At 35.8% G+C, this 13793-nt stretch overlaps 1 protein-coding gene across 2 annotated transcripts in view; it reads left to right on the top strand.

Annotated features, from left to right (window-relative positions):
- LOC132734976 (protein mono-ADP-ribosyltransferase PARP14-like) overlaps positions 1 to 13793 on the top strand; it is a 52904-nt gene that overhangs the window by 17958 nt on the left and 21153 nt on the right. For both annotated transcript variants that reach the window (XM_060721886.1, XM_060721893.1), the window contains exons 7-9: positions 1168 to 2175; positions 7950 to 8032; positions 10897 to 10981. In XM_060721886.1, the coding sequence (XP_060577869.1) occupies positions 1168 to 2175; positions 7950 to 8032; positions 10897 to 10981 (1176 nt within the window). The remainder of the gene's footprint in view (positions 1 to 1167; positions 2176 to 7949; positions 8033 to 10896; positions 10982 to 13793) is intronic.

Raw genomic sequence — 13793 nt, 5'->3', positions numbered from 1 at the left:
CCCATACCGTGCGATTCGATTTCGGATCTGTAGCTTATCCACTTCCTATTAACCTATTTCGTTAAATTTTCGACATTAATAACCAGTGGTAGGAAATTTTCGTAATAGTTTTCGCAGCAACTACAGTTGTGTAGCTTATTCAGTTGTGTAGCTTATTCACTTCCTGTTTACCCACTTAGTTAAATATTTGACGTTAATGGTAGGAAATTTATGTAACAGTTATTTCAGCAACAACTTATCACAGCCTCTTGATATTTCGAATACAGCATTGACACATGGTCCTATACTGGGGATTCGACTACAGGTGTGTAGCTTATCCACTTCCTGTTTACCCACTCAGTTAAATTTTCGACATTAAATTGGTCACTGGTAAATGTTTTATGTAACATCACAGCCTCATGATATTTGCTGAACAAATGCAACCGGCCTTTTCTGTCTTTGATCCATTTTTAATTTCATGAACTGAATATGCTTGGGGCTTACATATTGATTTGACAAAAATACGGAGTCAGAAATAAAGAACTTAGTTGGCATTTTAATTTTCTACTGCATTTGCTGGTCCTCTTTCACCTGTTATGATCCGGATTTTGTTCTTGGACCTTTTTTGTCTTTTTATTGCCTTATATTTGTATTTTGTTTGCTATAAATAATTCGTTAAATTAACCATTTAACAGTAAGGAATTAAGAGAACAATAAGAATCAATCGACAAAATGATTGCTGACCAACCATGCATACTGAGACTATGTTTGATCCTTGGCTTTATATATAAAAAGAATTTAAATCATGTAATCCGGCCATTTTCCTTTTGACAAAGGACTTTTGATATTTAAAACAAAAATATTTCAGGGTAGAGATATCGAATCAGATGTGCACCATTGAAGGAAATATTTTGATTGGTTGAAACGTTATCTAACTATTCGCCGTTTTCAGTTTTAACTTTTTAAAACACGTTTGTGTGTAACTGTTACATTTTAGATTGAGTGATCTTAATAGTGTTTTCATAATTCGTTTCATCTGGTCTGTAATTGTACTATACATGCATTTCTCACAATATTTTTTGCCAAACATATCACAATTATTTTGTTTGAGGATTACTTTTCAAATTATGTTGGATTCATTTAATTGAAGATTGTATAAATTGCATGTTATTTATCAATTATTTTCAGTGATTGAAAAATACCAGCTTATAAGAAAACAAATCACATCCTTGAAACGCATTGAAACAAGAATGCTTCTAGCAGATAAGTTTCCTACAGAAATGGAAAATCTTTTCCCAGATCTCAAAGTTAAGATAAATCAGAACAAGAATGAAATTTGCTTTGAGGGGCCACTAGGTCAGGTACGAGATGCTGAAATTAGGATGTATGAATTGAAGGCTAGTTTTGCTGTAGATCGCTCTTGGAAAATATCGGAACTTGCCGAAGGATTGTTAGTACTTAAGCAGACCAAAGAACATGTGGTAAAAAAGCTTAAAGCTTCCCGTGTCACAGCTGTTTGGGACACTGTTGATGGATGTTTAGAAGTTTACTGCACATCCCAAGATCAGATCCAGCTTTGTGTCAATGTCATTCGAGCATCTGTTATTGAACATACTGTAGCTTTGAGAAAAGCTGCCAAAACAGTTGTTAACTCTGACAAATGGCAAACTAAAGTTGATGAATTACATTTATACCATGCAGGAAAATGTATGATCAAAGTTTCTGCCGATTCATGTAAAGTTCAAATTTGTGCAACAGACGACATAGTGAATGAGATTTTGGATATTGTTGAAATTTGTCTACGACAAAACACAGTCGTTGAAGCTAAAGTCCCGTGTACAAGAAATGTTCATCGTCTGATTGAGAGGCATCACAAAAATGAAATTTCCAACATAGCTAAAGGTTTGACAAATTATAATGTACAGATATCTTCAGTTCCAGAATATGGGGGTTTCGAAGTTCGTGGGACAGAAGATGGCTTGCAGCAAGCTTTGCAACAACTGCATCAACTACTACTGAAGGTAAAACAGAAAGAACATGTTATGACTAAACCTGGTTTAAGTAAGCACATGCAAACACTAAAAGGAAAAGACAACCTTAATACCATCGAGAGTATGCACCAATGTGTAGTGGCAGTGAAAGGTGATTATGACGAGGACGAAATAACTGACAATCCGTATGATACAGTTCCTAAAGGTAGTGATGTCCATGTTGTCTGGTATTTACTGGAATATGGTATTTAGTATTGTGTTCAAACACTTTTTTTAGTTTCGCTCAATTTATTTTTGTATACAGTATGCTTAAAAAACCTTAATTTCATGAATTTGTTTAATGAATGTGCTCTGTTTGAATTTTGAAGTAGCATTAATTTCTTGAATTTGTGTAATATATTAACTTTTGAATTTTGAGCTTTCCATTTGACAATTTGGGGATATGAAAATTAAGGAATGAAATTTTGAGCTATCAATAGTAAAGTAAATATAGAGCATGGTCAGTGTAGTATAGAGCCATGTCACGGTAGTATATAGCTAGGTCAGGGTAGAATAGAGCCTCGTCAGTGTAGTATAGAGCATTGTCAGTGTATTATAGAGACTGGTCAGTGTAGTATAAAGTCTGGTCAGAGTATTATAGAGCCTGGTGAGTGTAGTATAAAGTCTGGTCAGTGTAGTATAAAGTCTTGTCAGTGTAGTATAAAGTCTGGCCAGTGTAGTATAGAGCCTTGTCAGTGTAGTATAGAGACTGGTCAGTGTAGTATAGAGCCTGGTCAGTGTAGAATAGAGACTGGTCAGTGTAGTATAGAGCCTGGTCAGTGTAGTATAGAGCCTGGTAAGTGTAGTAGTGAGCTTGGTTAGTGTAGTATAGAGCCTTGTCAGTGTAGTATAGAGCCTGGTCAGTGTACTATAGAGACTTGTCAGTGTAGTATAGAGCCAGGTCAGTGTAGTATTGAGCCAGGTTAGTGTAGTTTAGAGCCTGGTCAGTGTAGTATAGAGCCTGGTCAGTGTAGTATAGAGCCTGGTAAGTGTAGTAGTGAGCTTGGTTAGTGTAGTATAGAGCCTTGTCAGTGTAGTATAGAGCCTGGTCAGTGTAGTATAGAGCCTGGTCAGTGTAGTATAGAGCCAGGTCAGTGTAGTATAGAGCCAGGTTAGTGTAGTTTAGAGCCTGGTCAGTGTAGTATAGAGCCTGGTCAGTGTAGTATAGAGCCTTGTCAGTGTAGTATAGAGCCAGGTTAGTGTAGTTTAGAGCCTGGTTAGTGTAGTATAGAGCCTGGTCAGTGTAGTATAGAGCCTGGTCAGTGTAGTATAGAGACTGGTCAGTGTAGAATATAGCCTTGTCAGTGTAGTATAGAGACTGGTCAGTGTAGTATAGAGCCTGGTCAGTGTAGAATAGAGACTGGTCAGTGTAGAATATAGCCTTGTCAGTGTAGCATAGAGCCAGGTTAGTGTAGTTTAGAGCCTGGTCAGTGTAGTATATGGCCTTGTCAGTGTAGTATAGAACCTGGTCAGTGTAGTATATAGCCTTGTCAGTGTAGTATAGAGGCTGGTCAGTATAGTATAGAGTCAGGTCAGAGTAGTTACGAGCCTAGTCGGGGTAGTATAGAGCTTGGTTAGTGAAGTATAGGGCCTGGTCAGTGAATTTTAGAGCCTGGTCAGTGTAGTATAGAGCCTGGTTAGTGTAGTATAGAACCTGATCAGTGTAGAATAAAGCCTGGACAGTGTAGTATAGAGTCTGGTTAGTGTAGTATAGAACCTGGTCAGTGTAGTATAAAGCCTGGTCAGTGTAGAGAAGAGCCTGTTCAATGTAGTATAGAGAATGGTTAGTGTAGTATAAAGCCTGGACGGTGTAGTATAGAATCTAGTCATTGTAGTATAGGGCCTGGTCAGTAAAGTATAGAGCTTGGTCAGGGTAGTATATAGCCTGGTCAGTGAAGTATAGAGCCTGGTCAGTGTAGTATAGAGCCTGGTCAGTGTAGTATAGAGCCTGGTCAGTGCAGTATAGAGCCTGGTCAGAGTAGTATAGAGCCTGGTCAGTGTAGTAAAGAGCCTGGTCAGTGTAGTATAGCGCCTGGTCAGTGAAGTATAGAGCCTGGTCAGTGTAGTATAGAGCCTGGTCAGTGAAGTATAGAGCCTGGTCAGTGTAGTATAGAGCCTGGTCAGTGTAGTATAGAGCCTGGTCAGTAAAGTATAGAGCTTGGTCAGGGTAGTATATAGCCTGGTCAATGAAGTATAGAGCCTGGTCAGTGTAGTATAGAGCCTGGTCAGTGTAGTATAGAGCCTGGTCAGAGTAGTATAGAGCCTGGTCAGTGTAGTATATAGCTTGGTCATGGTAGTATAGAGCCTGTTCAGTGTAGTATAGAGCTTGGTCAGTATAGTATAGAGCTTGGTCAGGGTAGTATAGAATCTGGTCATTGTAGTATAGAGCCTGGTAAGTTAAGTATAGAGCCTGGTCAGTGTAGCATAGAGCCTGGTCAGTGTAGTACAGAGCCTGGTCATAGTAAAGTATAGAGCTGGTCAATGTAGTATAGAGCCTGGTCAGTTTAGTATAGAGCCTGGTCAGTGTAGTATAGAGCCTGGTCAGTGTAGTATAGAGCCTGGTCAGTGTAGTATAGAATCTGGTCAGTGTAGTATAGATCCTGGTCAGTGTAGCATAGAGCCTGGTCAACGAAGTATAGTATAGAGCCTGGTCAGTGAGTATAGATCCTGGTCAGTGTAGTATAGAGCCTGGTCAGTGTAGTATAGAGCCTGGTCAGCGTAGTATAGAGCCTGGTCAGTGTAGTATCGAGTCTGGTCAGTGTGATATAGAGCCTGGTCAGTGTAGTATAGACGCTTATGAGTTTAGTATAGAACCTGGTCAGTGTAGTATAGAACCTGGTCAGTGTAGCATATAGAGCCTGGTCAGTGTAATTATAGAGAATTGGTCAGTGTAAGTATAGAGCCTGGTCAGTGTAGTATAGAGAAATGATGCCTGGTCAGTGAGTGAGAACTGTAGTATTGGTCAGAGTATAGAGCCTGGTCAGTGTAGTATAGAGACTGGTCAGTGTAGTATAGAGAACCTGGTCAGGTAGTGTAGTAGAGACCTGGTCAGTGTAGATATAGGATCAGTGGTCAGTGTATTATAGAGCCTGGTCAGTGTAGTATAGAGCCTGGTCAGTGTAGTATAGAGCCTGGTCAGTGTAGTATAGAGCCTGGTCAGTGTAGTATAGAGCCTGGTCAGTGTAGTATAGATCCTGGTCAGTGTAGTATAGAGCCTGGTCAGTGTAGTATAGAGCCTGGTCAGTGTAGTATAGAGCCAGGTTAGAGTAGTTTAGAGCCTGGTCAGTGTAGAATAGAGACTGGTCAGTGTAGTATAGAGCCTGGTCAGTGTAGTAGTGAGCTTGGTTAGTGTAGTTAGTGTAGTATAGAACCTGGTCAGTGAAGTATAGAGCTGGTCAGTGTAGTATAGAACCTGGTCAGTGTAGTATAGAGACTGGTCAGTGTAGTAATAGGGCCTTGTCAGTGTAGTATAGAGACTGGTCAGTGTAGTATATAGGTTGGTCAATGTACTATAGAGGCTGGTCAGTATAGTATAGAGCCTGGTCAGTGTAGTGTAGAGACTGGTCAGTGTAGTATAGAGCCTGGTCAGTGTAGTAGTGAGCTTGGTTAGTGTAGTATAGAACCTGGTCAGTGAAGTATAGAGACTGGTCAGTGTAGTATAGAGACTGGTCAGTGTATTATAGAGCCTGGTCAGTGTAGTATAGAGACTGGTCAGTGTAGTATAGAGCCAGGTCAGTGTAGTATAGAAACTGGTTAGTGTAGTATATAGCTTGGTCAGTGTAGTATAGAGGCTGGTCAGTATAGTATAGAGCCTGGTCAGTGTAGTATAGAGCCTGGTCAGTGTAGTATAGAGCCTGGTCAGTGTAGTATAGAGCCAGGTTTGTAAAGTATTGAGCCTTGTCAGTGAAGTATATAGCCAGGTCAGTGAAGTATATAGCCAGGTCAGTGTAGTATAGAGCCCGGTCAGTGTAGTATAGAGCCAGGTCAGTGTTAGTATAGAGCCTGGTCAGTGTAGTATAGAGCCAGGTTTGTAAAGTATGAGCCTGGTCAGTGAAGTATATAGCCAGGTCAGTGAAGTATATAGCCAGGTGAGTGAAGTATATAGCCAGGTCAGTGTAGTATAAAGCCAGGTCAGTGTAGTACAGAGCCTAGTCAGTGTAGTATATAGCCAGGTCAGTGAAGTATATAGCCTGGTCAGTGAAGTATAGAGCCTGGTCAGTGAAGTACAGAGCCTGGTTAACGTAGTATAGAGCCAGGTCAGTGTAGTATAAAGCCAGGTCAGTGTAGTACAGAGCCTAGTCAGTGAAGTATAGAGCCTGGTCAGTGAAGTATAGAGCCTGGTCAGCGAAGTACAGAGCCTGGTTAACGTAGTATAGAGCCTCGTTAGTGTAGTATAGAGCCTGGTCAGTGTAGTATAAAGCCTGGTCAGTGTAGTATAGAATCTGGTCAGGGTAGTATAGAGCCAGGTTAGTGTAGTATAGAGCCTGGTCAGTGTAGTATAAAGCCTGGTCAGTGTAGTATAGAATCTGGTCAGGGTAGTATAGAGCCAGGTTAGTGTAGTATAGAGCCTGGTCAGTGTAGTATAAAGCCTGGTCAGTGTAGTATACAGCCTGGCCATTTGAGTCGGGGTATTTCATATAGAATGGTCTTGAAACACGCTATGTAAATCCTTCTCGCAAAAATTAAACATTTTCGGTATAACTCGGTATAATTTGCTATACGCAAATTATGTGAAAGTTCAAGAAGAGGGCGAAAATGCAAATTCTATCAACATTTTTTTGTAAAAACTTTTAAACTTGTGAAAAAAAATCACATATTTCAGAAAATAAAGTTTGTAAAGTCATGATGTGTTGAAAAACCATAGATCAGAATATTTTTGCCGACAAACGGCGCCATTTTGAAAATGCACCAAATTAAACATCAAATATTTGTAAATAACATCATGGAATATTATAACATTTTTTCATGATACCATTATTTAACATTATATACCATTTAATAATATTTTTTCTTTGTAAAATCAATTTCTATTTTGTCATTGAACAATGCATAAGTTTTAAAAAAAGTTATGAAACACGGACCTATTTTCAAATATGAGCAGTATATTTTTACCTTGACACCGGGAACGTAAAATTCCTAATGTCATTGCAAATGTATAAAATTGATACTTTTTAAAGTAAAAACTGGAAATTTAATGTAACCAACATTAGTTTTCAGTATCTTTTTCAATTTAACAAAACATTATCTTATAATTTGATTTTTGAACCATGATGTACTATGCCAGTAGATAACTTAATCATGTGACTCAGCTGATACATCTTTTTTCGTAAAATTGGTCTGACTCCATACCATTTTATTTGAAAGATCTTGGTTGAATTTAAAGTCTGGGAAATTCGTATAGAGCAAGGTCTGTGAAGTATAGAATCTGAACAATAAAGTATAGAGCCTTATCAGTGAAATATAAAGCCTGATCAGTTGGAGTTAGTATATATATAGCCTGGTCAGTGCAGTCAGGATCTTGGTCAGTGCAATATAGAGCTTGTTCAATGAAGTATAGAGCCTTGTCGGTGAAGTAAAGAGGGTGGATTGTCAGTATAATACAGAGCTTGGTCTGTGAATTATAGACCCTGGTTAGTGCAGTATACATCCAGGTCAGTGAAGGCTAACCTGGCTCCGTACTGGTAGCAAAGGCTTGAATCTTTTCTCATTGTTCAGGTAGTCATTAATGAATATTTTTGAAACCAATATCATAACGGGATATATATTTCTAATTATTTGCATTTAATGATAAATATAAAGATGGAAAATAATACTTAAAATGTTTACAAGGAGTTCCTGATTTAAGGAATATTTTGAATGTCCCAATGAAATCGTTGTAAGGGGAGTTTACTGTATATTTTATTAACTATGTGTTTTTACGATTACTTTGGTTTCATTCAGGAAAACCACAAACTTTTTTAAAGAGTCGACCACCACAAAAGTCAACTGTATCTATGACAAAAGGAGAAATTGCAAGACAAAAAGTAATTAAACTTTTGTTTATTTTATTGAATACAGGTACATGTATCATAATCATAGTTTTGGCTTCCCTGAATGATTTATAGTTATGACGTTATGTGACTACTTGATGGATATAAAACTCTGTGTACCTGATTCAACATTTTCTTGTCTGCACAATTTCATTTTGATTTGATGTAGACCAAACTGGCACAGAACATTTACATGTCGAGGGTTTCCCCAGCAGAGTTATGCCCCCCACACCCCACAAACCAGAGTGGCCCAAAAGAGAATGTTTTGCCTTCTATAGATGGTTGTAAATGTTATTTTTAAGCCCCCAAAAGGCGGCATATAGTAATTCCGTCCGTCCGGAAATCTTGTCCGCGCTTCATCTTCATAACGCACTTTTGGATATTTCAGTAAAACTTCACAGCATGGATCAGTAAAATCCCTAGTTGTGAATATCACCGGCATGTTCCGCCTAGCTGCACAAAATAGCCGACATCACAGGTCAAACCGCTGGCCGATTTCAATGAAACTTCACAGGAGTGATCGGTACCATCCCTAGTTATGCATATCGTCCACACGTTCCGCTTCGCTGCACAAAATGGCCGTCAGAGCTATAATAGCAAAAAAAATCTTATCTGGCTTTCGCAGGTCAAACTGCATGTGGGGTTTTAGTGAAAGTTCACAGAAGTGATCAGTACCATTCCTAGCTATGCATATGACTGGCATATAATGCACAGCTGCACAAACTGGTCGCCAGAGCTATAAATAGAAAATTATTGTCCGGCTTTCACAGGTGTAACTGCTGGTGTGATCTCTATGAGACTTCACAGGAGTGATCATCACCTACCATAGATGCGCATATCGCCCACACTTTTCGCTTGGCTGCACAAAAAGGTTGCCAGAGCTATAAATGGAAAAATCTTGTCCGGCTTTCACATGTCAAGCTGGTGTCGGGATTTCAATGAAACTTCACAGAGTGATCAGTACGATCCAAAGCTGTGCATATCGCCAACAATTTTCGCTTTGCTGCACAAAATGGCCGCCAGAACTAAGATTTTAAATCTTTCCCGGCTTTCACATGTCAAACTGTTGGCGGGATTTCAATAAAACTTCACAGGAGTGATCAGTACTATGCCATGTTGTGTATATCATCGGCACGTTCTCTTTGTTGCACAAAATCGCCACCAAAGCTATAAATAAAAAAAATTGTCCAGCTTTCACAGGTCAAACTGCTGGTGGGGTCATAATGAGACTTGACTGGAGTGATCAGTACCATCCCATGCTGTGCATATCGCCGGCACGTTCGGCTTGGCCGCACAAAATGAATTGTCCGGCTTTCACAGGTCAAACTGCTGGCGGACTATTGAGTAATCAGTACCATTCCAAGTTGTGCATATCGCCGGTACATTCGGCTTCGCTGCACAAATGGTCATCAAAGCTATGAATAGACAAATCACTCCGGCTTTCACATGTCAAACTGCTTGCCGAATTTCATTAAAACATTACAAGAGTGATCAGTATCATACCTAGTTGCATTTTGGGACACATATGTTTTTGTGACACAAACCTTTCTTGTTAATAAATGGATTATGTTCATACTTGAACAAAGCAACATTTTGGACGAGACCTTGTAAAAGATTGAACTGACCTTGACCTTGAGCTTTAAATGATTTTGACCCTTAAGGTCAAATTATTTAATTTTGGTATAATTTTCATAATTTTGTTATTTATGAACATATTTGATTTATGGTTGGACGAAACAAGACATGTCACCAAACAAACATTACGAATAATTGAGATATGACCTTGACGCTTAATTGACCTTGACCGTCAAGGTCAAATTAATGAAATTATCTTCTTCTCTTTTATGTAACTGGCTATAACTTTGTTATTTATAAATGGATTTACATAATATTTAGACCCAACACCTTTGAGCTATGTGTATATTAAACTCAACTTGACCTTTAGTCATTATGACCATGACCTTCAAATAAACTTATTGATATTTCACTCTTAATTGCTTTAATTCGCTTGGTAATTAATGAATGGATTATCTACATAATTGGACAATGTCAAGACCTTCTAAATGATTGAACTAATTTGGGCCATAAATGATTGAACTAATTTTGGCCATCACAACTTTAAATGCCTTTGACTGTTAAGGTCAAATTATTTAATTTTAGTAAAATTTTCATAATTTTGTTATTTATATATGGATATGATTTATACTTGGACAAAAAAGCAAGAATTGTGGCCACACAAACATATTAGGTAATTTAGATGTGACCTTGACCATTCATTGGCCTTAACCACCATATTCAAATTAATGAAATTCTCATTTTTCGCATTTTCGCATTATAGCTATCACATTTGAATCATGTGTAAGTTTTAGATGTTACATTATAATCTGATATAAGCTTAAGATAATTTAACAAAGTGACCTACTTTCCTGTCCTTTGATGTACAGCTATGAAATTTGAACCATTTGCACAGTTTTGGATAATAAATTGGCATTGAACATTATGGTAATGATTCATACTTGGACAAAACAACAAGTGTGGCTAGACCTACTTTTCGAATTGAAAAAGGAAAAGCTATTTGTTTTTTCTTAAACTTTCCTTTTAAAAAAATTATTTTTATTAAAGCTTTTGTTTGTTTGCTTTTAGATAAAGGAAAAGAGTTGATCGTTGCCCCTGACTGGTGGTGCCTCATTTTAAAGTTAATATACAAACTTTTTCAGAAAGTTTAAAAATTTCCCTAAAGAAATAATTGTCAACGCTATATCAGTCACAATGTGAATGATTTACTATTAGTGATATTGATTTTTTAGAAGGTATTTAACAAGTTAGCATCGAATCAATTGTGTTTTCTTGGTTTTTAGGCTTTTGAAAATGAGACGAAAAGATGGTCGAGCGGTAGAGGAGGCAGACAATATGATCTGTACCAAGATTTACAGGGTAGATTCGGTAGGTTATTTTAGAAAATTTCTATTGTTTCATATTTGTATGTCTTAACTCTCTTTTAATGTAAAAAACCTCCAGTGTACATGGTATGATTTGTTGATCTACAATTGTGATTTCTTTATCAGAATATGGTCCCGACAAGAGCTGTTATGCATATTATATCTTTCAGTCTGTTCCATTTAGCCTTGTTATTATCATAAATTTGTTATTATCTAAGAATGATATAAAATGACTTGTTCATTTAAAAATATAACCATATGAGAACCATATATTGTGTAGTTCAAAAAGTCAGGGTCACAGCTACAAGGTTTTATGTCAAAATTTGGTCTAAAACAATTTATCTGATATCAATACAATAACACTGGAATCCGTGTAAAGTGATATTATGCTCATTTTTCAATCAAATTAATTATTATTAGTTTTCATTTTAAAATGATATAAAATTGAATACAATTATGGCACAATATCGAGTCATTTTAATTTTTACCTTTTTACTGACATATTGGCATAATGTCACGTTAAACATATTGAAATAAAATAGTTTAGCACAGACTGTTCAATTTTAAACATATATTGTTCTGAACTGTATCTTATAGTATAATCAAACAACACCTTTATGATTTGGTAATACTTGAAAAAAAATTTAATGGGGTTGTTTTTTGGCATTTAGTTCTAAAATAAGTGTATTGAAATATGAATGTCCAGAACATTATGTGGTATCATTGAAACCGAGTTATTAAGGTCATTGACATTGAACAACTTGTACAAAGACAGGGACTTTGGATTCTTTCATGCTTAAGCAACTGTTACGTGTAATGTTTGTACATAGCCTAGTCAGTTACAATTTTAATGAAAGAGTGAGTTTTTAAGCGGGAAACAAAATGCATACTTAATTGTTTTGGGAAATTATTTTCTAATGAGACTGATACTGTGTTTCCTGTAAGATATCACATACAGTATAACATGTTCTTACCAACACATGATCATGAAAATATTCGCAGCAAATCAACATATCAGGTCCCGATTGTTTCATACTAATGTGACATTATGCCCATCCAAGTGTAAATGTTGAGTTCAAAGGTAAGGTAAAGTAAATAACTTTACATTTTGCCATAATTGTGTTTATTAATTATATTTTAATCATTAATACAGTTGCATTTTTTTATATGCAGAACGTATCCTATTGTATAAAGTTATTCTAAAAATTCTGAATGACTAAGTACCTTTACCACACGTCACCAATTCTGTTCCAACTTAATATATTGTTAAAATTACGGCATATTTGTGACCCAAAATACCGGCCTGGAAGGCAGGAATAACGATTTATTTAAATTAATGATGGTAATTAAAATTATTAAAACCACTAATTCAGATATTAGTGGGTTGGAGCAAGTTTGTGTTATTTATATGGGACAGACAAAGAAGTGTTCTGGAGAGTATCTACAGATCGTACATTCTCATGGGCATCATTGGATAACTGCAACTACAATCGAATGTATCACTAATGTAATTAAAGTTTATGACACTGTATTGTGACTTTGACAGACATTATTTGAAACAATTCATTTAAAAGTCACCATCGGGTGAAAAGGAAGAAATAAATCTTGAATTAGTGTACTTTCAGAGCTGATAGTGGCCTTTTCACTATAGCAGCTGTATTAAGTCTCGCTGGTCGGCAAGATCCATCTAATGATACAAAATTTTTTTTTAAAAAGATTTTTCAAAATTTTTTGAAAAATTTAAAAATTTCAATTTGCATATTATTTTCAGTTTTCCCCCAAATTTAAGTCTAAAAGAAAAATTTTCTTTTTTAAAGAAACTTAAAAAGCGGATTGTCCCCAATTAGAAAATGGAAACAATGGGGGAAAAATAAACAAAATTTTAAAATTTTGGGGGACTTTTAGAACCTTGTTCCAGTTTAACGAAAAAACACGTTAAAAAGCAGGAACAATTAATTAATTTAAAAATTTTTATTTTAAAAAATTTAATTTTGTTTAAAGGTCTTCACACGCATTTTTTGTTTTGGGTATTTTTATTTAAAGATTTATTATTTTTTTCCAAATTTACTTGATATTTTTTGAATTATTAATTTCCCTTTTTTTTCTTGTCTTTTGTTTTCCAATTGTTATGAGGTTAAAAACCTGACCCCCTTTTAAAATTTTCATTTTTTATTCCCGCCCATTGTTTAGTTTTCTATTATTAAAAATTTACGCTTTTGCTTTTTAAAAGGAAGGGGACGGAAGTGCAATTAAAATTCCAAAACCCGCCAGACCAACCCGGATTTTTTAAAAAAATTTTTAAAAATTTTCCGGGTTTAAATTTTTAAATATCCAATGAGAATTTACCCTTAATCATTTGAATCCCGTTATAACAGGTCAATAAACCCAAACCTCAAATTTTTCATTTAACCATTTTGGGCTCTTTTAAAAAAATCTTTTTTTCTTTTTTAATTCAATTTTTGTTTTTTAAAAAAAAATTTACTCCATTATAATAGTCTAAATTAATGAAACCGAAAAAAACAAAGAATAAAATTTTTTTCCCCCAATTTTTATAAAAAAGGCAAATTGTAATGTCAAAAAAGAAAAATTGGTAAATGTCCTCTTTAAATATGTCAAATTAAAAAATTACTCTATAATAAATAAAAATAAACGGACATAAAACCATTTTCGGAATTTGTTTTCAATATATCTTTGGGACAAATTTAAATATTTTGAATTAAATTTAAAATTTTGTTTTGGTTTTAAAGGGTAAACTTAATTTGCTTTTTTACCCGAAATCGGAAAAAATTATTACGTTTGGAAAAAAAAATTTTACA

The sequence above is a fragment of the Ruditapes philippinarum genome, unplaced genomic scaffold (genome assembly GCF_026571515.1).
Source record: "Ruditapes philippinarum isolate M1 unplaced genomic scaffold, ASM2657151v2 ctg6347_1_1_1_1, whole genome shotgun sequence".
Lineage (NCBI taxonomy): Eukaryota > Metazoa > Mollusca > Bivalvia > Venerida > Veneridae > Ruditapes > Ruditapes philippinarum.
Note: the sequence above shows the minus strand (reverse complement) of the source record. Positions and strands in the feature narration are given on the sequence as shown.